General features: G+C 52.5%; 1 protein-coding gene across 4 annotated transcripts in view; it reads left to right on the top strand.

Annotated features, from left to right (window-relative positions):
• The window catches only part of PLXNA2 (plexin A2), a 171,182-nt gene extending 146,309 nt beyond the window's left edge, over positions 1–24,873 (top strand). For 3 of the 4 annotated variants that reach the window (XM_062595159.1, XM_062595161.1, XM_062595162.1), the window contains exons 21-32: positions 1,048–1,190; positions 2,801–3,069; positions 5,542–5,608; positions 6,562–6,708; positions 7,146–7,305; positions 7,829–7,932; positions 12,752–12,851; positions 14,612–14,802; positions 15,473–15,642; positions 17,784–17,996; positions 18,285–18,435; positions 19,570–24,873. In XM_062595159.1, coding sequence (XP_062451143.1) covers positions 1,048–1,190; positions 2,801–3,069; positions 5,542–5,608; positions 6,562–6,708; positions 7,146–7,305; positions 7,829–7,932; positions 12,752–12,851; positions 14,612–14,802; positions 15,473–15,642; positions 17,784–17,996; positions 18,285–18,435; positions 19,570–19,665 — 1,811 coding nt within the window. In that variant the 3' untranslated portion in view covers positions 19,666–24,873. Of the gene's footprint in view, positions 1–1,047; positions 1,191–2,800; positions 4,040–5,541; positions 5,609–6,561; positions 6,709–7,145; positions 7,306–7,828; positions 7,933–12,751; positions 12,852–14,611; positions 14,803–15,472; positions 15,643–17,783; positions 17,997–18,284; positions 18,436–19,569 lie in introns of those variants that run through there. The other variant, XM_062595163.1, reaches the window with a different exon arrangement.
• Positions 24,874–24,899: the final 26 nt, after the last annotated feature.

The raw sequence follows: 24,899 nt of genomic DNA, 5'->3' as shown, positions 1-24,899 counted from the left end.
CTCCAGGCGGGGAGGGGAGGCCCGGGTGCGGGTGGGCACGCTGGGAGGCGGGCGTTTTCCAGGAGCACGCGAGAGCTGCGCGGTGGGCACGCGGGCTGTCCTCTGAGCTGAACCTCTTCCAGCAGAGAGTCCAGCTGAACGGCTGCTCTCCAGAGTAAGACCGCCGCTGTAAATCTCCCTTTCTCTTCGGCAGCGTGCTTATGAAACAGGGAGCCCGCCCCAGCTGTAGCCAGGGAGCTAACACAGAGCAGGTCTCTGGGACAGGAGTTGTTTCTTCCAGCCTAGGGAATGTGTTTCATCCAGTTGGAAGGGAGCTTAGTGAATCAAAGAAAAATAAATAGAAAGCTGAAAATTTCATAGTGTGACCTCTGTGTGCATGGCTAGTTGTACTGAATTTGTTCAGCTGATTTTATAGGGTAGCCTTGAAAGCGTAAGGCAAAAATGAGACCACGACTTATGACTGGGCACAACCTGGCTGGGAGGAAGAGCCCTTGCTGAAGCCAATCTTTTACAGTTTGGAGAAGGAACACAAGCAGCTGTAATATCCCTGTTGATGTTATGTTATAAAAGGAAGAATAAACTCCTTCCTGACCCCTGCAGCAAGTGGTTTCTGCACAGAAGCATCAGATTTGATTATTTTGGCTACTAAAGATAAAGGAAAAAAATAGAAAGGAAAATAGGGGAGGCACTAAGATATGAAAATAGATGCTCATTTTTATCTGCAGCCTTTAAAGATGTTCGAGGTGAGTATACACAGGTGTGAACTGCATACAAATTAAGAAGCATCTTTTGTTCTCAGCATCTGCTCTTTGCAGTGCCTGCTCACTCGCACTCAGCTGCTGTGAAAGGGTCTCCAAGCATGAGGGTCTATCTAAGCTGCACAGCAAGATCTCCGCTAAAGCAGTTTTCTGAGCTGCTCCATCTACTTTTGTTGATATGCCCCCTAGGAAAGCAGGCAGCTAGCCAGTCGCGGAGCCCCTGCCCTGCAGTCCGATTCCCTGAGCTCGTGTTTGATTACATCTCTCTTGTTCTTCTCTTCCTGAATAGCTTTTGCAGAGCTGCAGACGGACATCAATGAATTAACCAGCGACCTGGATCGTTCAGGAATCCCATACCTTGACTATCGGACGTACGCGATGAGGGTGCTTTTCCCAGGCATCGAGGACCATCCTGTGCTTCGGGAGCTGGAGGTAATGAACAGGCAGGGCAAACACCCCCATCCAGAGCGTGCAGCTCTTTTCCTGGGGTGTCCAGAGACTGTTGCTGGCCCCTCTGGGAAACCTGCATGGGAAACCACACGGCAGGGAAGCACTTTGTGCTTTTCACACTGAATCTTCTCGGAAGCACTGGGGAACAGTAGCAAAATGAACCCAGAGTTCATTTGCACACAGAACCTGGTGTTTTATCTTCATAGCACACTGCTTGCTTCCTCTTGGTTTCTTCCACGCTGCTGCTGTTTTATTGTATTTTATTGTTTTTTATATTGCTGTAGACCAGCAGCAAAGCATGCCGCATAAGTTATTGGTGTCCTTTTAAAGTCCTCCTTAATCACCTTACAATGTAGGGAAATGCCGTGTGCCTGGGAGCATCCTACTGCTGCTGTTTCATGGCATGTCCACAGGAGGGCAAGTGCTTTGCCTAGGCATGGCCTGCTGCTGGCTTTGCTGTAAGCAAGCATTTTAATTGCCCTCTTTTTCTTTTCCTCCACAATGTGCGTGAGAATCTCTGTGTTTCACTCAGCTGCAGCTTTGTTTAGGTGGTGAATTAAGAGAGTCCCTATAAATTAATTCTGTCAAGTCTCTTCTGAAGATAAAAGGCTTTGCAAAAGGGTCAGAAGTGGTCAGTGGGCTACCTACAAGTGCTAGGTAGCGTTAATCCGCTGACTTGGATTCTTCTCCATCAAGCCACCAGCAGTGAGCAGGTGTCGTGGTGTTAGTGAGCCTCGCGCTGGTTGTCCTTGAACCAGCATCTCCCAGCCGCATTCGCCGGCCCCGCATTTTCCAGTCCCACACATTATGTTCACCGTTTAAATTGCCAAATAAGCTGATCCTCTAACAAACAAATACGAATGCTCATGAAAAACAGAATTGCAGAAGTGATAAATGTGTTGCCAATTACACAGTTGCTTAATTATGTAACGTTAGTAAAACCAATACATAAGTCTCCAAGATGTTTGTTAAAGAGTTGCTTAATGTAGTTCATCATTTTCACTCGTAATGAATTACTCGAATCTGGAACTGGCTGAAAGCCTCAATTAATTTTTTACACTTGTCTCATAATAAAGCAATAGTCTAAATTAGTATTTAATTTACTTATAGGAGTGTCACTTTTTATGCAGAACAAGCAAAATTGTGTGTCATTTATAGGGCCGTTAGCCTCAAAGCAGCAGCTTTATGGCATGCAGAGTCCAATTCTGAGCAATGGTTGAGGCAAGCAGCACTGGAAATGCTCAGAGAGTCCAAAAAATCTGGTGTTTGCTGAGGATGGCCACAGCTCGGGACACGCTTTGGGCTGCTGAGCCCCGGGAGGTCTGGCCGTTCCCACCCAGGCAGCGCGCTGCTGCTGCAGAGCCTGGGACAGCACCACTGTCCCAATCTCCCTCGCTTTGTTCTTGGGGAACGTTGTAGTTCCTGGTGCCTCGGTCCAAAATGAAAGGGCTTGAGCACTGGGGGTTGTCCTGCTGTTCGCCGGTCGCGCGGCCGGCCAAAGGGAGGAAGCAGAGGACTCCGTGGTGCCTGCGGTTCCGGTCCCTCGTCCTCCGGCCGCCTCGGCTGATGGGACGCGCTCTCGTCCGCTGCAGGTCCAAGGGAACGGGCAGCAGAATGTGGAGAAGGCCTTGAAGCTCTTTGCGCAGCTGATCAACAACAAAGTGTTTCTGCTGACGTTCATCCGAACGCTGGAGCTGCAGCGCAGCTTCTCCATGCGCGACCGCGGCAACGTGGCCTCCCTCATCATGACGGGCCTGCAAGGCAAGCTGGAGTACGCCACCGACGTGCTGAAGCAGCTGCTCTCCGACCTCATTGAGAAGAACCTGGAGAACAAGAACCACCCCAAACTGCTCCTGCGCAGGTACGGCGCGCGCGTGGGGCCGGGCTGGCGAAGGGGACGGTCGGCCGGCGCTGCCGCCCGGGTCCTGCGGCAGCTGCAGGGCTGGCGTGTCTCCCCCCCGCGACGGAGGCGGCCGTGGCCCTGGGAGCTCCTGCGTGTCCAGGGCGCTCTCTGCGGCCAGACCTCTGGGGGACCTCTGGAGATTGCCCAGTCCAACCCCCTGCTCGAGCAGGGTCACCTGGAGCGCGTTGCACAGGATCGCGTCCGTGTAGGTTTGGAGCATCTCCAGAGAGGGAGATGCTCTGGGTGACCTGCTCCGGTGCTCCGTCAGAAGTTCTTCCTACAGCTGGCGTTTCGGCCGCAAACGTGCCGTCCGGCCCGGAGCGCCCGCGGGCTCCTCGGGCCTCAGGAAGCGCGTGAAACTCCCCCGGCTGCGACGTTTTGCTCCGAGTTATTAGCAAATGATCAGCCACAAAGCGAGACGCTGTTTCTTATTTTCTGAGCTCTCTGGTGGCAACGCTTGATAACTGATGCTCATTTTTTTCTCTTTCTTCTGCTTTTTTCTTTCCTCTCTCTTTCTTCCGCTACTACCCCTTGCGGGAGACAGCAAAAAAGTCAATATTAAATTAAGTAGATATTTCGGTCCCCGGCATAGAAAACATATAGCAGTTCAGAGACGTAGATAAAGCAAGGGGAAATTAATAAAATACGTATATATTTGGGGGGGCTCTCAGCTCTTCTTGTTTAGGTTTGCTTTCTCGCCTCGGTGCATCAGAGGCTTTGCCGCCGGCGCCCGGCCGCCTTGCGGAGCCGTCCCCGCCGCGTGCTTCGCCCCCGCTCCACGGCCAGCACGAGAGGGGGGTTCTCCGAGTTCGGGGATCGCCCCTCTCTGGAGCTGGTTTATATTTTTGGAGGCAGAGCTGTAACAGCAGCTCGGAGCCCGGGAGGTAGGAACGGGACCCGCGTCCCTGGTAGAGGCGCCGCAGGGAGCAGCGGGGGCGCGGGAGCAGCGGGGGCGCGGGAGCAGCGGGGGCGCGGGAGCAGCTGGGGCGCGGGAGCAGCGGGGGCGCGGGAGCAGCGGGGCGCGGGAGCAGCGGGGGCGCGGGAGCAGCGGGGGCGCGGGAGCAGCGGGGGCGCGGGAGCAGCGGGGGCGCGGGAGCAGTGGGGCGCGGGAGCAGCGGGGGCGCGGGAGCAGCGGGGCGCGGGAGCAGCTCGCGCTGCCTCTGGCCCGCAGGCTCGCGCCGGCTCCTCTGTCAAACTCCGTAGTGCCCCGTTATTGCCGTCGTGCAAGACCATCCGCGTGCAGCTGACAGGAGCTGGATGCAGTGTTAGCTCGTTAGTAGTGTTAATTAGGAGGTTTGCCATTCTTAATTTAATAGTCTATTCACAAAGCAGAGTATTAGGGGGATATTCAGCCTGAAGTCTGGAACGCGTCTTTCCACGTTGTGAGATTTTTCTCCCGTTCCTTCGTTTGACTGCGCAGCGGGCCCCGTTCGCCGCACTTCGGGGCTCGCTGGCGAGGCTCAGGGCTCCTATTTCTTCTCCTTTACTGGGTCACCAAAATATTTTAAACGGGAGAACAATAAGCGTGTCCATCTGTAGGATGATTTTTTTGGCAGTTAATCAATTCAGGCTTAAATTCTTTGGGGATCTGCAGACGTTTTCACAAATTCCCGGCAGATGTTGCGATCCTACCAGATAATAGATAACGTAACCCTGGCTCTCTTTGCAGGCTGGAGTCAGGTTTTGTTTGCTGAAATCTGCAGCTCCTGTTTATAGCTGATCGGATTAACGTTATGATGAAACCCTGTTGCTTCTCCAGCACGTGTTTTTCGTTAGCGTCTGCGAGCTGCGTGCAGTCCCTAATTCAGGGCAGCGATGCCCGTGGGGCAGAGCATGGAAAGCTGCTCCGGAGATGGACGGTGACTCGCTTCGGGCCGGTGGCTGGGGCAGAAATGGCCTCGGTGCAGCGATCGGTCTGCCGCAGCAGCAGCTCTTCGCCTGCCGGCACCAACCGTGCAGCTCGGGCACCACCTGCCCTGCCCCGGCAAAAGGGGCCATCGCGGTCCCTGTTCTGCAGCGCCAGCGTTAAAACCTCTCATTAGGAGCCATTGTATTTAAATTAGAGCTGATCTGGGGCACAGCGCGGGGTGGTGCTGGGCAGAAAGCTGCAGTTTCCCTGCCATTGTCCCCGCTTGCCAGCAACCGCTGCAAATCCCAGTGATTTACCAGCTGGGCTGTAATTTGTGGCACGTGCAAGGAGCCGAGTGTCACCCGGCGCCCGTCACCGTGCCGTCGGGGCTGTCAGCTGGGCAGGCCATGCGCTGTCAGCTCCGCACGGTGGGGAAGTGGCCCCTGCCAGGCTGGCCCCTCCGGCTGCGTTCCTGCTGGAGCGACGGCCGCAGGCTGCGGATCGGGTCTCCTGTGCCTGGCCGTTGGGGCCGATTTTGTGTGCAACGTGCATGTGACGGAGTGTCCTCCTGGCTTCCCTAGGACGGAGTCGGTGGCTGAGAAGATGCTGACCAACTGGTTTGCCTTCCTCCTCCACAAGTTCCTCAAGGTAAGGGAGCGATGGAGCCGAGACCCTCGTGCACCCCTTTGCTGTCGTTTTTCCTGCTTCCAGAGTGCTCATCCAGCCAGGGTGAACCTGGGCTTGAAACTGCTCAACAAGACTCAAAGCAAAGTGGCTTACTAGCAAGGCAGGGAGCTGGAGACTTGTTGAAAGATGCCTGTCAGTCGGCCCCGAGGCTGCCTGGTGCGCCCGGCAGACCTGCAGCGGGGCAGGTGCCAGAAGGCCATCAGCCCAGTCCCTCTAATGCCTCGTGCAAGCAGACGAGGCCTCCAGGGTGGGCTTTGCAGAGAGCAGGGGTTGGGGCAGCCAGCCTGCCTCCCAGCACAGTACCCTTTTTACCTGTCTTCTTCAGTGTAGCCTGAAATTTCACGTGAGAGAGTTTGCCTTGCTTCCCCTGAGCCCTGTTTACAGGTTAATGAATCTCCCTCCTTGAGAGAATGTTTTCTGCTGTCCAGTTTAACTTCCCCTGGCTTTGGTTTCACCTCATTTCAGCTAGCTGTGTCCCCCAGAGTACTCCAAACAAATCACCCTCCTGAGCGCTTCCACCTCTGTAGTGCTGAGGGGCAATTACCACTTACACCGCCGTGCCTGGGCTTCTGTGGTTTTTAACTATACTTTTGCTTTTGGAAGCACCACAGAACTTGCTTCATGGGAGCAAACAATGAGGACTAGATCTCAAATTCCCCCTTTTTTCAGCAGTATAGGATTTAGCAAGCCAAGGACAGCATCCCCATCGAGTAATGGATCTCCTGGTTTTGGGTATCCTCTCTAGGCACTGCTGGGAACTGCAAGTCTGGCTTACACATGTGCTAAAGATTAAGGCAGTGGGGCTGTGCATCCCCTGAAATCAATCATGAGCAAAATCTGTCTGCAGGCAAGTTGCCCTGGAGGAGATGCACCTTCACCTCTGTGTTAGTTTTGGTGTCTGTCTCATTGTGCAGGAATGTGCTGGAGAGCCCCTTTTCATGCTCTACTGTGCCATCAAGCAGCAGATGGAGAAAGGCCCAATTGATTCCATCACAGGAGAAGCCCGTTACTCCCTGAGTGAGGATAAGTTGATCCGGCAGCAAATTGAGTACAAAACTCTGGTGAGTGACCACTGTAGAAGCTGAGTGTGAGCTATTCTGAAATTTAGGCTAGTGATTTGGGCACTACCATGGAGCTTCCTACCAAGTCTCCAGTATAAACCACAGCACTGAAGCCAGTGCAATAATCTATAATCTCCTCAAAGCTACAAATCTAAGGTAAAGCCTTTGGCTGCTAGAGCCATGCCCAAGTTAGGTATGTACCTAATTTGCGTGTACAAATAGCCTGAGCTAAGGTTTTGAAGGCAGAGTTTGAGGGGAACATTTTACCTCCTTATGCACTGACCATTTTCTTCTCTCTAGGAAAGGACAATGGACTAAATGCAGCAGCCATTTTCTTTAAATGAGAATTAGTTGTTGTGTGGTGGATGTTGTTACTGTTCTGCTGGATGCTTGTCTGAAGCCCTTTAGAGAAAGGTCTGGTTCTCCTTCCTTTCCAGATCCTGAACTGTGTAAACCCGGATAATGAGAACAGTCCAGAGATCCCTGTGAAGGTGCTGAACTGTGATACCATCACTCAAGTCAAAGAGAAGATCCTAGATGCAGTATACAAAAATGTCCCATATTCTCAAAGACCAAGAGCTGTTGACATGGACTTGGGTAGGAGCCTCCCTTCCTTATTAAAGAGACTGTTATTATCAGTGATTTTTAGTGGGATTTGCAGAGTTTAAAGGCTAGAGTTGAGGCTTGGGTTACCTGCCCAACTATACCCACACTTCTGCCCCAAGCAAGTGTGGATGCTGCTCCTGCCAGAGAAGTTTTGATCTCTCTGGGATCAGCTAATTGTCCATTGCCCAGTGAGCAAATAATTTAAGTCTCCTTCACTCTGCTGAGCAAAGCTTTTCAACAAGGTTCTGTATCTTCCCAGAGCTGAGGGGGCAGCGGGTCTGGAAAGGTTCTGCTTTTAGCTGCAAGAAAGCTGTCAGTATGAACTATAGTTGTAAGATTTGAGAGTTAAGAAAAGAATTTGGCTTTGAATGCCTCTGAATGCCTCTTACTGGGAGACAGGCTTTTCTATAGGCTCATCTGTCAAGTAGTTTCTTGGGCCAGAAGTGGCTGGAGCCCATTAGTATCTCTTGCGTCTCTGACCATCGCGTCTGCCTGGCTTTCGTCTCTTGTGCAGAGTGGCGCCAGGGCCGGATAGCTCGTGTGGTCCTGCAAGATGAAGACATCACCACCAAGATTGAAGGAGATTGGAAACGCTTGAACACCCTGATGCATTATCAGGTAAGAAACTAGGCCCAGCAGAGAAGTCCCAGAAAGCTGCTGAGTGGAAGGAAAAGTAAAGCAGAAATTTATTTCCCAAATGTCTCATCTACCAAGGCAGGCAGGGAGGTCACGTTTGTATGATAAACCAGAATGGCTCTACGTGCTCATGCATTAAACAGGAAAGCAACCTTGACATGGATCTTAAAGAAACTAGCAGAGTTGAAAATTGGCTAAATTAAAAATGCCAGCGGCTCTTGTGAGATAGACAGAGCACTGGAGAGGGCTGAGCTGCCACCGCTGGAGTTGCGGGGCCGGGGGCGACTGCATGCGGATGAGCCCGGGGTCTGTGGCTGAGGCAAACAGAGGTACAGCTGGGGAGCACCAGGAATTTCGGCTGTCCTCTGAAGCATGGCGAACCCCCCATGATCAGACAGGCAGTCTCAGTGGCAACTGCTCTGTCACACTCATGATCTTCCTACATGTTGATTCCTGATCGTCATGCAAGAAGCAAAGGAGGGAAAGGGAATATTTACTTCAAATACTGTCGTGTGTGAGACTCAAGGGGACGTTGCTGTGAGTTACAGGACAAAGCTAAGTCAAGCAAGGGTGAATATCAGGAGCTACTTCTTGACAGCCTAACATCAAGTCTGCTAAATTTCAGACCGAGTCTTCCAGGACAAGTAACAGGAGTTTTGCCACTGAAGTCGTATAAAGTTAGGCTGCACAGTGAAGATGCTTTATTTTGCATTGGCCAGGATGGAGTGGATGACCTCAGAATTTTTTCCTATCTTTAACTTTTGCAGCCTGAGTGCCCCAGTGCAGCCCAGGCTGTTTCGGATAGGTGCCTATCGTTGGAAAGGGCTCCTAATGGTGTGTGAAAAATGTCAAAAGAGGTAGAGAAAGGGCTGAAGAAAGTTAAGATAAGAGGAATCAAAGGCCTGTCTGCAGCGGGAGATAACTGCATTAATTGGGTCCTGTAACCTACTACTGTCCATCACTACCTACACTGGAGTGTTTAGTATTTAATCTGGCATGTTTCGGTGTTTATATGTCGTCTCGAGTCCATCAGCGTGACTCCTGCTGTGTAAGTTGAATGCGAGCCAGTATTGACAGCAGCCGTATAATCAGGGAGTGAGGCAGAGGGAAAGGCATAAATATGCAAAGTGCATGTAAAAAAGCAGCTCTAGAGGCAACTTTTCCAAGCAGCCTGAAGGATTTAAACACAGGTTATCTTAGAAATCTCATGGGAGTTGGGCATATAAATTCCATTGTTGGCTTTTAGAATCTGTTTTACCTGACAGTTGCGAGGGATTAACCAACATGCAGGGAAGCAGTAAGACTTTATTATGTCTTGATCTTTAAAAGTCATCTAAAGAAGTCAGAAGTGAAATTTAGGTTTGTCTGGTGTGTTGGGTGCTAGGGGAGGGAGTACTTTTATTTTAGTGCCTGTGGGAAAGCTGAGCCAGAACTTTACCCTTAAAATAAATGGAATCCTTACAGCACTCAAGACACGGCAGCTATTCTTACCATTTGAATGTCAGTTTTGCTCTGGAACAAAGTAAAAGTTTGCTGCCAAATATCTAAGTAGGTAACGATTGCACATGCCTCTCCGAGCTCTGGCCAGAACTCTGAGCAGCCAGAATAGAGCTGTTGAAGCCATAAAAAGAAGCCAAGTTCTCTGCACTGCAACAGAAATCTTGTCAAGGCAGGGCTTTTGCCAAAAACAAACAGCAGGGTTTTCTGTATTCCTACCAGGGTTTTTTTCTGTTTGAGTAATACATGTTTTTATTAGGTATCAGAAATACAGATGCTCCAGAGCTGCACAGTAAAACAAATATGTGGGCAAAGGCGCAGCTTAGGAGAGAGCATAAAGGCATCTGGGTTTTGGCACTGCTCTCCCACCGTTTTAACCAAGAGCGTCCAAGCAAAGAGGCAGGGCCTGGCGAAGGAGCGGCCAGGGAGTCTTGTCACCGGCAGGAACGTGGGAAGGGGAAACTAGCCGCTATAAAACAAGCGTGGTTCAAGCCGAAAAACGAAATGCAAATTTCTCTGACTTCCAGAGGACCAGGGAAGTAGGTGTTCACCTGTTTCTAGAAACGATAAATATTAGCTCTGCAAAGCTGTCTCCATCTTTGATTCAGAGCTGGCCTCCTTTGCTTGGTCAGAGGTCTTTCCCCTTGCCATATACTCCAGGAGTAATCACTGGAACAAGAACCAGAAAGTCCTTGAGCCTCAAGTCTTGTGTCTGACCAATTTCTGGGCTTCGCTCGCTCCGCAGCCCTATTCCCTGCTGCTCTTCCGCGATCGAGAGCCAGCTCTTGCCACGGACCGCACCAGCCTCCCTCCTCACCATGCTCAGTGTCAGTGTGATGAGGTTTTTTGTAGGACAGTTATTCAATTCCAAGGCTTTCTTCGCTCCACATTTCTCCACTAGAATCTTATACTGTATTTTCTACATATTTAGGGTGATAAACATGCGCCATATAGCTGCATCAATTGATAAAATGTATTTTTCTTGGGAAACCTTAACATGTAAAAGCCAAATAGGATTTTAAAAGAAATATTAATCTTTCTGTAATGTTTTTGAACAACCTTATAGTACTATATAGAGAACTCTATCCCTGCTGCTATTTCTTCATTTATAAAAGTAGATTTATAGGTTAAATAGGTATAATTCATTGTTTAAGTCTCTGGAGCTTTTACACTAAGTTATAAAGAATCGTATTTCATTTGTATAGTATCCTTTTGGTTTCATGCCTGTTAAACTCGGTGGGAGAGTCTCACCCCCATGTGGTTTTACTAAAGTAAAATGAATCACTGAATTTAATATCAAATGATTTACAGTGGCTCACGCAGGGTTAACTCAGAGGCAGCAAAGCGTGAATACCTGTCAGCCACTGGGAGTCCGGAAGGGCTGGGAGATTAGAAAACTATTTTAAATGAAAAGTTAGAAGCAGAGAGGGACGATTTGTGTAGAAAATGAGGTCCAGGAGCCAGCAGTGTCTTGGCAGTGGAGCGTCCACCTGGAGCTGGTTAGCGCTGCTGGTGTCCCTAGCTGCTCCAGGACTGCTGCTCTCCTCAGCCTAGCTCTTTTTTTTTTCCTTTCTTTAAGCTGTTTCACACAGCACATTTCCAGAGAGTGGAAAAATCGGAATATTTATAAAGTTGCAAAACAGTCAACGGGTTTCTTGAGTGTCCCTGGGGTCTTACGGGAGCGCGACAGCAGCGCGGTGAGATGGGGAAGGAATGTGTGTTACATCTGACGGTAATTTGTATGCTGGTGGGATTTAGCTGACAAGAGTGGTTCGACCCAAAATTTCGAGAGCGCGAGTGCTGCATGCCGGGGGGGGGGGGGGGGGGGGTCTGCAATACCCCTCCACTAGCGCAGCGCAGCGCGGGGGAATCGCATCCCCGCGCGGCAGCTGGGAATCGCTGCCTCCGCGGCCGCCTTCGCATCCCGCGCGCCGGAGCAGTCGGGTTTCTGCGGGCTGAAACTGAACTGAAGTGGCAGCTAATAACAGCCTAAGAAAATAATATCACCGCTGATTGTTTCTTCCATTGACTTAATAAATTGGATGAAGTGAGGCAGGAATAGCGGAGGAAATAACAGAGGCGTTGAAGTGTTTTGCTTAGGAATATCTCACTTTTGCACTGTGAAGTACAGGCGACTATTATTTCCACTATCACTAGCAATAATAATAACTCGCCTTTACATGAAACCTTTCATTTAGCAGAACCCAAGCCCTGCGGGGAGCGTTACGCGTTAAAAGTTGTTCCGTTGCTAAGTGGAGCCCGCAGCTCGTGCTGCAGCGGCAGCAGTCGCCGCTTCCCTTGATGGCGTGGGGAGGTTCCTGGGAAGCAAAGTGTAGCTCCTACTCCAGAGCTTGCCTGAAACTCCCATGTGAACTTCCCTAGATCCTGAATTTAATTATGTTCTGGAGAGCAGCGCGGTGGGACCCCGGCTTTGGACAGAGCGATGTTCCCAGGGCAGGTCCCCGCAGAGCTCTGCTCTCCGCGCCTGCTCTTGCACGTTCCCGTGTAAAAGGACTAATGCTCCTTCCTGGCAAATAATGGAGGACTCAGTCCCCAAAGCACTTTCTCTGCTGTGCAGAGACATTTCTTCTGTGTAGCTCCTCTAAGTAATTCGTGGGCGCATCCCCACGGCATGTCAACCCCGGCACCGGTAGCTTTCCCTCCCCTTCTCCTGCCGCGCTGCGCAATGGGGCTCCGAGGGCAGAACTGGGAGCTGCTCAGGTCTGTTCCCTGCACGCCTGTGCAGTCCTAATTAACCAAAATACAGTATTTAAAAAAAAAAAAAAAAAAAAAAGAACTTCCAGTGACTCAGATTTACAGGGAGGGTAAAATTAAACATGGCTACTAAAATTACTACAACAGAATCTTGTTAGCACAAATATTCATTTATAGTTTGACTTCCCAGCATTTAATTCCTTCCCTGCTGCAACACAGAGACTGACAATTTAATACTTTAAAGATGGCTTTATGACTTGTTCAGCTGTAAATCAAACTTTTAAAGTTCATAAAAATTGTTAAAATAAAAAATGGTTTAATGGGAATGTTTTATGGTCCATAACATTATTATAGCTGTTTTATTCCCTTTGCATTGTTACTTTAATTGGATCACAACAGGTCTTGAGATTCTCCCTTTTTATTGGATAAGATATAATCTTAAATCAGATCAATCGAAAACGTCTTCAATATGTCTTCTGATCTGCCGCCCCTTGCTGTTGAGCTGGTCCTGGCCCGCTGCAGGGTTCGCCCGCCTCGGTGCGCAAAGCGGCTCTTGCTGATCCTCCCGCCTCTTGCTTTGCCTCCGCAGGTGTCGGACCGCTCGGTGGTGGCTCTCGTTCCCAAGCAGACCTCCTCCTACAATATTCCTGCCTCCGCCAGCATATCCCGGACGTCGATCAGCAGATACGGTGAGCCGCAGGGTTGAGCGGTGGGAACTCGCGGCTCCCAGGCTGCGGCGTGCCGCTCCTGCGTGCCGGAGAAGTGTCGCTGGCTCCCGGTTTTCTGCAAGGCAGAGCCATCCCCGAGTCCCTCGTCCGCCTCTCCTCTAAGAGGATGATCACGACTTCCTAGCTAACGGGCCAAAAATGGGCAAGAAGCTCCGTAACTCGGCGTGCCAGGATCCACGCACCTGGGAGCGCGTTTTTTGCATAATAGCATGGTTAGGCACTTTACAGATGGTCCCCGAAGAGTTTACACTGAATAAATGAGTCTGTTCGGCAGCAGGTGTGCATTTATAGCGCTAAATCCACAATAATAGTAATAATATGCTTCCATAAAAGGTAGCAGTGGAAAATTCTCTAGCACACTGATCTTCCATTATCTTTCATTTTACATAATATTTTGCAGATGAGAGGTCTCCTGACGAACCTGTCTCCTTGTCTTGTTTATAGCTCCCAGGATTTTTGGTTGTTTTTTTTTTTTCCCCAAGCAAAGATATGGCAAAGCCATCCAGATGGTAAGAGGGTCTTTAGGCAGAAGCCCTGTCAGGCTCTGAGCATCGCACTTCTCACTGTGAAATGCAATGCACCCAAGAGCGCCTGGTGCTTCCCACTCTCCAGGTGATGGAAAAATCCAAGCTGGGTCACACAGCGTGCGTCTGAGGTTCTCATCGATCTATGTCAGGTGGAAAAGCCTTTGCGAACTACAAATATGAATTATCATCGCTCATGTTAAGATTAATACTTCTAATTGTGCAGGCAGAATTTAAATGAGATACTTATTTACTTCCCCCATTATATATCAGTACAGAGCTGTGTTTAAAAATAGAATTACTAGATGCTTCCCTAGCTGTCCCTTGTCTTTCTCCTTAATTACATCGGTTGAATACTCATTTATCTCAGCCTTAATCGGGAATGAAGATCTAGCTGGTTCTGTAACCAGTCCCGTATTTCCCTCTGCTGCCTTGTGGTTGGCGCCCTTGCCCTGGAAGACTAAGCTGAGGAAGTGCGCGAGGTTCTCGGGGGAGCAAAGACGTTCAGCGAGGGAGGGAGCGAACCGCGCGCTGCTACGCGCTGGCCTTGCCGCGCTGCTCTGCCCCGTGTCCGGGTGGGACCCAAGGAGGCACGTTCTTTGGGAAGCTAGGTTGTCCCGCGTCACCCCATGGTTTCTAGAGCAGCTACAGGAGAAGCCTTTGGCTCCTCCGCTCGGAGCCTGCCCTCGCTGGCCAGCGAGGAGGGCAGGAGCAGGGAGCCCAGCAGGAAGCGCGTCCCCCGGGCCCAGAGGCCGAATCGACCCGGAGGGGACGCGTTGCTGGCCTGCAGCTCGGTCTGTGGTCAGCTCTTGCCTTGGTCTTCTGTTGCTCTGGTGAAAGCCTCGGGAGCAGAACCGCTTCTTGTGCGGCTTGCGGTTCCTGCCCTTGGCGCCGGCTGTGTCCGGCGGCTTGCTATGAGCTGCACGGTCCCCGCGTTCGGCCTCCGGTGCCGTGGGCGCTCGAGTGCGGGGTTAGTGTCTGCGGGTTGTAACTCGCGGAGGGATCTTCTGCAGAGCTGTATTATTTCAGCTTACGTAAGTAGAGGATGCAAACGGCTTGGGAAAAGTTCCGCGTCTGAGTGCGAGAAGAGAAAGGCTCGAGGCTGAGGGGCTCCGTGATCCTGGCGTCCCTGAGAAGGGGCAGGCAAACGAGGAAAAGTGCTTCCTCTGGGTACGACTGACTTCTCCTGTCTTCCAGACTCTACCTTCCGGTACACGGGCAGCCCGGACAGCCTGCGCTCCAGGGCTCCCATGATCACCCCGGACCTGGAGAGCGGGGTCAAAGTCTGGCACTTGGTCAAAAACCATGACCACGGAGACCAGAAGGAAGGGGACCGAGGCAGTAAGATGGTGTCTGAGATCTACCTGACTAGGTTATTAGCTACAAAGGTAACTGCCTTACACTAACGTTGGCTTAGGAAATGTATAGAGATGCCCTCGAAGCCCCGCTGGCCGTTGATAAGTCTTGCACGTTCGTTGGGGAAGCTCACCTCCCAGTCGGGGACCGTGCCGGCTCTGCCTCCTGGCCTCCCAGGGGTTAGGTGTGGCCCGCACCAGAGCGCGTTGGTACAGAGACAGGACTGCCCTCGTTTCCTAATACTGCAACCTTACAGTTACAGCTATAAGTTAATGTTATAGCTGTAATACTTCATTCCTTTCCAAGGTATTAAACCTCTAAGAGTTGGAAAGAGACCACAGTGCCCGTAAATTACCAGCTTCTTCTGCCAGCGAAGGTCTTCCTGCCTTTCACCAGGCATTCGTCACTGTAGAGAGTGCAGGTTTGATTCGGAAAGCACAAGAAACTGTATTTCACCCTAGAAATAAAGAGTAAGTGCAGCCCTGAGCAGCTACAGCACAGAATAATACCCCAGAGCCCTTGCACAGAGCAGTCAGTGTTGCTAAAGAAGTAGATCTTACTGATTCCTGCGGGATCTGTAGCTATCCGTCTGCGGCGCTGCACAGAGCTAGTAACACCATCTGGCGTCCCTCGTGCCTTTGCTGTTTAACCAAGCGTGTGTTCGTCCCACCCTTCACCTTGTTGGTTGCTGCTCCTATTTAGGGTACACTGCAGAAATTTGTGGACGACTTGTTTGAGACGTTGTTCAGCACTGTGCACCGAGGCAGCGCGCTCCCGCTGGCCATAAAGTACATGTTTGATTTCTTGGACGAGCAAGCAGATAAGCACGGCATCCACGACACAGATGTGCGGCACACGTGGAAGAGCAACTGGTAAGTGTGGAGCAGGGGAGCGAGAGGGGACAGACCTGGCTACTGAGCAGTTCCCCGTGTCTGGGTATGGAAGAGGTGGGGGCAGAGCTTTGGGAAGGGCTTGGACAAAGTGCTGTAGCAGCAAAAGGTGAAACGAACCTTAGGAAAGAGGCAGGTGCCATTAGGTCCCTTCATTTGTTCCTTAAGTAGCAAAGCACGAGGGCACCTTCACGCACGCTGCGAGCCCCCTGCACGAGCCGTTCGGGTGCTCCCCACGCAGCGCTGCGCTGCCCTAGAGCCCGTGCAGATGTGACGTGGGGCTTGAGTCCGGTTTGCACCATCCCCTTCCGCTCGGGTGCTGGGTTAACCTGCCGGGACCCGCTGCCTCTGGGTCCCCAGCGCCGCTTTCCTTCGCGCGGTGCAGGAGCAGAGGCAGCCTGGGTCAGAGCCGGGAGCCGAGCTCGGCTCCTCGGTCACCATCGTGGCTCACGCCGCCCAAGCTGCTGCAGCCCGTGAACCCCGGGGGAATGCCAGCCCCCGGAGCCCCTGGTCGCCCGGGGCCGGTCGCTCGCGGGACACGGGCTCGCTGCCTTTCCTCGCGCGTGCACCGCGCCGTGCAGGGGCCGGCGCGTGCGCGGAGCAGACAGTGCAGCTGGCTGCCCCTTCCCGAACGCTCCCAGAGCTTCCGGGGCCGCTGGCAGGGAGAGGAGGCAGCGGGAGGGGGGAAAGGAGCCGGCACCGCGTGCAGGTGACTCCAGCGGCCGCTCAGTTCGGCGCTCTGCAAGCAACGGGAGCTGTTACATCCCTGCCGCTGCTGTTATTTTAGGATTAAGAGCTCTGTGGGTTCGGAATTTACCTCTGTGAGGCGGAAAATAAAAAGCACAACAAACGATTGCTCCCCGAAGACTTTGTGTTCTCCCCCCAGTCCCTCATGGTTTAAAAAGCCTCTAATCATCACGTCTACAAAAGCTGGCTTCCCTGCTAAGACTGTGGGAAGCTAAAAACAATTTATTGAAAGCCTTAGAAGAAGGAGTTATTAGGATGAGAATGCTTGAACCACAAATATGGAGGACACTTCTTAAAGCTGTAAAAAAAAGGATGTGCCAAACAGCCGAGATTACTCTGGGGGAGCCCGCGGAGCCGAGGGGCGAGGATGACGTCGGGGCGAGGAGGCCGCGTCGGGCTCCAAGCTAACCGCGATGCGCGGCGCTTCGGTAGGGCTTTGCCCGGTCCACTGGAGACCAGCGGCACCAGCACCGGCGCGTCCCGCGAGGCCCCGGCGCCCGGGGGAGGGAGGGGGACCAAGCGCAGGGGCTTCTCCCGGGTACCGGCCGGAGCGAGCGGCAAGGGGCTCGCTGGCCGCTGGCCCCCGCCGCGGGAAAGGGCCGCGGTGCCCGCGTCGAGCAGGGCGCTGCAGCCGCCGGGCTGCGAGATGAGCGCCTCGAGCCCGGACGGCCGGGTGGCGGGATCGCCCGCGCTGGGGAGGCGGCACGAGGTTCGGCAGCCGGGAAGGGGCGCTGGGCGGCAGCCGGCGGGGCCGGGCAGCTCCCCGGGGCAGGATGCGCTTGCTGGGAAGCTAAGGGCAGGTGGGCGCAGCGCTGGGGGAAGCGCAGGAGGCGTCAGGGCTGCCGGGGATGTGGCCGAGCCGTTCGCCTGCGGTGCGGTAAGAGTTAAGGCTGAAGCCTTCGATGCAGCTAGCTGGATAGAGGGAGTTGAGACTTGAAAGGTAATAGAAAGCAGCAGCTGCTTTTTTGATCCTGCTATACAGCCAAAGAAAAAAGGAATAATAATTCCCCTTTGATTGCAAAGGCCTCAGGATTTGGGGACAAAGCCTCTGATCCCTGCTGCACCGCTTCCCCGTGACGGGCTGCGCCGTGGCCAGGCAGCAGATGATTAGCGTGGACTCTGGCAGCATCTCTGCCCCCGGCTCAGCCCTGCACGACAGACTCTCGTGTTAATGAACTGTTTAATGGACTCCTGGTGGAGCCCTGCACCAGCACGCGCCGCTGCACGCAGCTTTGGAGGCATCGCTGCCCTGGGGGTGCCGGAGCCGGACCCTCCCGCCGGGGCTCCCCTGCTGCCCACCGCACTGCCCAGGCAGCCACAGTCACCGTCCTTATTCTTTCACTTAACGTTAATTTTGTTTCTCGATTTCCCTACAGCCTTCCTCTCCGCTTCTGGGTGAATGTAATAAAAAACCCCCAGTTCGTGTTCGATATCCACAAAGGCAGCATCACGGATGCCTGCCTCTCGGTCGTGGCTCAGACCTTCATGGATTCGTGCTCCACCTCAGAGCACCGCCTGGGCAAGGATTCCCCCTCCAACAAGCTGCTCTACGCCAAGGACATCCCCAGCTACAAGAGCTGGGTGGAGAGGCGAGTGTCAGCGTGGGGTGGGAGCCGTGCACATGCACGGCTGGCCGGCATGCCCTCTTCCTGCCACTTTTCCTAGGCTGAGTTGCTCCAGAGTGGTGGCTTTGCTCTTTGTGGTAGGTGGGTGGTGCCCCAGCGCTGGCTCTTGCAATGAGCCAGCGGGACAGCCCAGCATTGCCCAGTGTTGCTCTTGCTTTCAGCATCTAGTCAGAGACTAAATCCCGAGGAGAAGAGGGGCATTTTGAGCCTCCATGTTTCTCATGGGCTCCCCTTCACCTTTTATTCTCCCAGGTATTATGCAGACATTGCCAAGCTCCCAGCCATCAGCGACCAAGATATGAACGCCTACCTCGCGGAGCAGTCGCGCCTGCACTCTGCCGAGTTCAACATGCTGAGCGCACTTAACGAGATCTACTCCTACGTCAGCAAATACAGCGAGGAGGTGAGTGTCTCTTTGGTGCTGGGCTGCAGAGTCCATGCCCTCTCCGTGGCACACGTGGTGTGACAGAGGACTCGCATTGCAGTGTGGTCATCGCTTGCATCCCTGCTGCTCGTATCCGTTCTGTTCATGCACAAAGAGGTTCAGGTCCTGGCTGTGCCAGTAAAGCACTTCCCAGCAGACTGCAGAGCTAAAATACAGTGTGAGCAACTGAATTCCTCACCCTTGGCATTGCCCCAGTGCAACCCACTCCTAAATGCAGTGGAAAATTGTCATGACCCAGTGAACCTCCCCAGAAGCATCCACGTCTTCTGGGAACAGTGTGGCACAAATTCCATGTTGCAGCGATGCAGACTCCTATTTGCAAAAAATTCCTGGCAGCATGAGCTCCTTTAATGAATGCATCACTTGAAACCAAGTTCTCACCATCTGTTCCACCCCTTCATTTCAGTGTAAGAAGAACCTATTTTGCAATTACATCCATTAAAAGGAAGGGTTTTGTCATTTAATTGCATGTATGTATTTGTGATACAATACCACAACCATTTTCCGATTAAGGTCTAAAATCTCATAACTTTCATACTAAATGAGACAGGAAATGTAGAGTGGAAGGTACAAGTGTGGGAAGGATTGTGTTGTGCTGGTAATGTGCACTGAACAGTCCGACAAATAAATCAGCGTGACTCTGGAATGGCACAGCACTCGCCGATTTGCTTTGCCATTTATTATTTAGGTTTCTTTGTTGGAGCAAAGCTAAGGGAAAGGATTTAGTGTAGCTGCAAAACCTCAGCAACTGAATTTTGTGTGCACTCTGGCTGGAAGGAAATCTCGAACCAGAGAAAGGTTCGTCAGTGTTGCACTGTCCCAAAGCCATTAGGTGTCTGTTGCTACTCTACCGCCCAGGGAAACACTAGGCATTGCTTGTGCCGGTACTGTACACTACACCCGTCCGAGAAACCTGCCTATGGAACCACCAAGAGCAGATGTATCCGGTGATCTTCACCGAGTCTCTGTGTGTCCCACCCATCCCCATTTTGAGAAGCTCACGTTTCCGAACGCACACCCAGCGCTACCCGACCCCTCTCTCTCGCACTGACTTTTTCTTCTTTCTCTCCCCCCTCTTTTTTTTTGTACCAGCTCATTGGGGCTTTGGAGCAGGATGAACAGGCACGTAGGCAGCGTCTGGCATACAAAGTAGAACAACTTATTGGTGCCATGTCTATCGAGAGCTGAAGAAAGGCCGTGATGCTCTCGGAGAGGAGCAGAGTATTGCAAGGACTCTCGGGAACCAAGAGCGAGAAGACGCAAGAAAGGCACTGGACACACACAAACACCGAAGGGTTTTCCGGAGGGAGCAGACACTGGCCCAAGGACTTACTGTGTTTAAAACCACACAGAATGCAGTTCGAGAAGATGGGGCAAAAAATAGACAAAGCATCTCAATCAAAATCACATCAAGATGGATCAATTTTTCAAGTGTACCTGGAAAGAAGGAACCTGGATGTCTCCATGACTGCTGCTTTGCATGAAAATTGTTTGATGTATATTAGGAAATAAAACTTTATTTAAATGGTTTTTTTTAAAAAAAAAAAAAAAAAAAGGAAAAAGAAAAAAAAATAAATAGAGTGAAAAACCACAGAGGCCACAGCGATAATCCTGGCAACACAGCTCAATTCCAATTTCCGTCTTCATGAGATTCCCGAGGTATGCGGCTCGGACCCTGTGAATGGACCCTTACGCCAATAGGAAAGTTTGGAAAAGAGAAATTTTCTTCTTTCTGGGATCTTGTAAAAATATGAGCACAAGTTTGCACCAAACCTTTTTACACAAGTGAGATAAGTTTAGCCAGGAGAAGGTTCAGTGGCAGAGTAAATTATAGGCACTAGAAGAAACTTTACCTGAACTGCAAAACCACCAGATCATCCAACCTGTCTTGAAATCCAGCTTTATCTATGTATTTATATAGTGTCTATATATATATATATATATATATATATATATATTTTAAATCCCGTTTACTGTTGAATGAGGAAGGATCTGATTTTAAATGCTCTCCCCGTTCTGTCTGCGCCCCGCGCGCCCCCGGCCGCGGTGCTCCACGGTGCTCCGCGGTGCCGGTGCCGGCGCGGCGGGTTTTCTGCAGGTACAATTTGAGCGGCTCGGGCAGAGCGTTCCTCGCCGCGTTCCCGTGCGTCGGTGGTGTTTTGCGGCAGCCGCATCTGATTTCTTGCAGTAAAAACGAACGAAACCCCGATGTTTACAGTGAGTGATACTTGAAAAGACTAGGTTTAGCGAGGTGACGTATTTATTGCTTTTCCTGTTCCTCCTCGCAGACGAGATCGGGGCAGACTCTGGGGGGACCCGCCGCCCGCGCCCCGCCGAGCCCGCTGCCCGCGTGGCCGTCCCGGCCGGCCGCGACGGCCCCTGCGCCCGGCGAAACTCCAGCGCCTGCGTTGCTCCCTGAACGGAGGCCAGAGCTTCCGCGGCCCTTTGCAGGGCGCCGGGGGGGGGAAGGCTCCCTCCGCGATACCCGCTGCTGTTGGCACCGGCTGCGGCGGCGGCGGCCGGGTCCGCTGCGATTGCAGCCCGGGGCTCGTCCCCGCACCCCTCGGCGCCCGCTCCCGGGGAAGGGTCTGCGTGGAGGGCGGCCGGAGGCTCCCGCGGCGCCCGGAGGCTCCCGCGGCGCCCGGACCCCCAGGGCTGCGGGCTGCCGGGGCGCTTAGGAGCAGAGCCGGCGGCGGCGGGCGGCAGCGGTGAGAGCGCTACTCAGGAACCTTGTCGTTTTAATTAGCGGTCGCTAAAAGCCATGCTGAGCCCACTTGCTTTGGGTAGTCCACTTTTGTGAGGTTCTCTGGGCCGTACTGATGTCCGGAAGAAATGCTAATGACCGACCTCGTGCAATAAGCTCCTGAGGTCCACAGCAGCCTGCGCTTTGCACCCGGAGGGCTCCGGCGTACGGAGACGTGCAGAGCGCTGGCGCGAAAAGAGGGAGCCTGAGGAACGGAGCCGACCTCGTTCGGCCGCTAGCAGGAAACTCCCTTCCCGGGGGTCCTTTCCCTGCGCGCTGCGCCGCGATCCGCAGACGGCGAACGCAGAAACGTCGAGCTTGTCCGCTTGGAGCGGCTCCTTGCCCACCCGCGCGTTGCTGCTGGCGCTGCAGGTGGTTGTTGAGTGTCGGGCTTTGAAATCCCCCCGGAAGATCTAATTTTTTACAGGGTTCTCTTGCCATCATTCACAAAGGCCCAGCGCCTGGCTTTGGTGAAGGTTTCCAGGCAAATATTCCAGTTACGGTGGTTGTTTTGAGTATTCACGTTCTCCAGTTATTCAGCTTCTTCCTCAGATTGCCACGGTACGCCGAACCCCCAAAGGCAATGGGAGCCAGATGCTTCTGAACGTTAACCTGAACAGTTTTTCCATAGGCTTCACAAAACGTGGATACTGCCCAAAGCAAAGACCTGCTTCCACCGCCTGGATGCCGGTGCTGGTGCCGGCTCAGCCGCGTGACCTGCCCCGGGACCTCAGTGTCTGATTTTCTTCACGCCAGTTTGCAAGGCTTTTGCATAACTGATTTTAAGCCATTTTCCTCCGCCTGGGCTCTGTCTTTGGGTGAGGAGCACCCGATGAGCAGCATTTGTCGCTCCCCCCTTCCCAGCGCCAGGTCCCCTGTAGGTGCCCCGGTGACATGTCTGCGTCGTGCCGGTGGGGTTGGCTTGCGAGCAAGGGTGAAGCGACTCGAGCACGTGCAGCGGGACGAAGCAAGGGCTCCGTGAGCGCCGCGGAGACGAGGTGGGCGACGGGGCGACTTTTTCATGTGTTGTGGGAGGAAACGGAGAAGAGGAGGAAACCAAACCAACAGGAGCACTTTGCGAAGCAGTAAACTGTTAAACTTTTGACTGACCTCCCAAGGGAAGCGGCAGAAACGTCTATTCTTCCATCTTTTAAAAGGGCATTGGACCCAGCGGGATGGTGCAGGGAATGGCACGTTGCTGGCTGGAAGGGATGGCCTATAAATAATCTACCAAGTTCTACTTACGGTGGTTGACATGAATTATAGATCTTTACAGGCAATTATATGGAATGAAGCAACATAGCCCCTTGGGGCAAAGCCCTTGTAATCTGCTGCTCTGTTCGCATCTGACTTCTCAGTTACTCCTTCGGGAATGGGAAGCTTCAGAGCTCCATGTGGAATTTTCTTTGTGCTTGCAGCAAACTGGACTCGAGGGCTGGTTAGGAGGGGGCAGTGACTATGCCTTAGACGAAATGATTTTACCTCCCTCTCGTTGCCCCCTTCTTCCTGCACAGCTGGCTGGGAGAAACACAGCTCGCTCTTTTGATTCTCCAGTTCACTTTTTTTCAGGTATTTTGACATCAAAGTGGGAGACGTCATTTTCTGGGATCTCTCTGTCTGGTGTTACTGCTTAAATAATTCCATTTAATCTTCTGCTCATGAGCTATCAAAGCACCCACTCCAAGGGGGAGCCAGGTGCTAATCAAACGCTTCTCCACCTTGAAAGCCTTTATTAAAAACCCGCAGACAAGAGCTGAACATATAAGCAAGCTTGTCTCGGCAGGAAGCCCTGCTGTAGAGCACCGCAGTGCTGCAGCCCACCAAAGTACAGAGGACCTGGATGGACATCACGGTCCCCACTTCAGCACAGAAGATGGGTCCAGGTCTGAAAGAAGGCAGGATGGATGGGCCTTGCTGCTGGTAGGAAGCATCCTGGGCACGGTATGTCATGGAGGGGGAGGTTATCTGAATAAGGAACCTGGCCTTGGACACGCCGGATAGCAATCCTGCAGCTGGCCATGGACGTGCCGGACGGCAATCCTGCCCCACAGGCTCTCGGTGCTGTGACAGAACAGGGACACCAAGGGCCACCGCTCCGCGCCAGCGGCAACCGAGCCCTTCATCACAGCAGTGCCTTCAACACGCTGTCTTAAACTCCTTGTGACCCGCCCCCACTTAAGTTATCTAGTATACCTTTGAGTGGATTTTACCAAAACCACCGTGGCACATTTAACAATTTGAGTGGGCGCATCAAGGACTTCAGCCCCAAACTCTTGGGTTCATCTTTGCATGCTACCGACCCCGCACGCCCATGTGAGCCACTGCAGTCCGCATTTGGCAGTCTGGAGGGCTTCCTTCACCTGGGAGTCACACGTGCACGCGACGTCTGGTCTCCAGAAGCCCTGAGCATGGCCCCGGGAGGTGGGTCGAAGCCGCAGCCCAGTGGTGCTTTAGCCCGTGCCCGATCAGGCGCCGGCGCTGTCGGGGCTCCGCCGTCATGAGGACTCGGCGCGGCTGCCTGGCGGCCACGGTGCTTCGCCACTGCACGCCTCCGATCTTGCATTGAAATTCTCTGCTTTTCTGCAGGGCTCCTGCTCGGCTGCTGCTGGGGCTGCGCCGGAAGCCGCTCCAGCTGCCCCGTTGGACCGCGGTGGGACATGCTCTGTCCATGCTGTGAACACTGATGTGTCCGTGCTTATCCCTCCTGAGCCCCGTTTCCCTACGTGTTGCCCGTTCCTTCCCTTCTCTCCTTGTAAAAGTGGAATATAATAACGAGGAAGGTCCTGCAGTGCGTAGGAAGGCGCTGGTGAGACCTCCAGGTCGCATCCCACAGGGTGGACAATGTCCCCGCACGCACCAGGGCGCCCGAGGCTGCTGGATCGAGTCGGAAATCTCCTGGAGGGCCTTTCCTTGGAGATTTGTTATGGCTCTGCTGCAAATGAGCTTGGAAGTTTGCACAGCAGCTTCTCCATCCAACGTGTCCGGCTCCAAGGCCGGGCAGATGGAAGGTACACCTTGAAGAGGAGCCATCAAAAAGCAAGCTAACCAATCAGCTGATTTTGCCAAATTATTTCACAGGTTCAGACGATACTGCAGTAAAATACCCTTCTAGTATTGATGAGTGTCTGATGTTTAATGACACCTTGGGGCTGTTACGACAAGCGGTGGGAAGCAGCAAGGGGAAGGGAATACACAGGTACTAAAATCTCCGTCATCCCCCCAGATGAGTCCCCTAAGGTTTTAGAATGTGGAGTTATTAGTTGTGGAACAAATTCTTATCTTTTCTGACCCGCTCCTTAAACTAAACAGGCGCCAGTTCTAAGGGATTTGTGTACTGGCAGGGAAAGGAGTTGGCCGGTGTCCTCGCCCGCTCCTCCTGCCCGTCCTCTGGCTCCTCCCTTCCCCGTTACACTTGACACACTGGAGTTCTGTATTATATATATTTTTTTTTAAGATGATTGTCTGTTTTTTTGTTGTTTTTACAAGTGTTGTGGAAAAAATGTAAGAAAGTTTAAGTATTTAAAAATGTTCCAAGGGGGAAAAAAGGGGGTTTTGTTATTATTCTAATATATTATTGTGTACCTATTGTAAATATGAAACACTCCTATTTTGCAAGCCAAGGACTCACTTTGTACTGTTATATATAAATAAAGTTTACTGGTTTAAAAAAAAAAACATC

This window comes from Rhea pennata, chromosome 25 (genome assembly GCF_028389875.1).
Source record: "Rhea pennata isolate bPtePen1 chromosome 25, bPtePen1.pri, whole genome shotgun sequence".
Classification (NCBI taxonomy): domain Eukaryota; kingdom Metazoa; phylum Chordata; class Aves; order Rheiformes; family Rheidae; genus Rhea; species Rhea pennata.
Note: the sequence above shows the minus strand (reverse complement) of the source record. Positions and strands in the feature narration are given on the sequence as shown.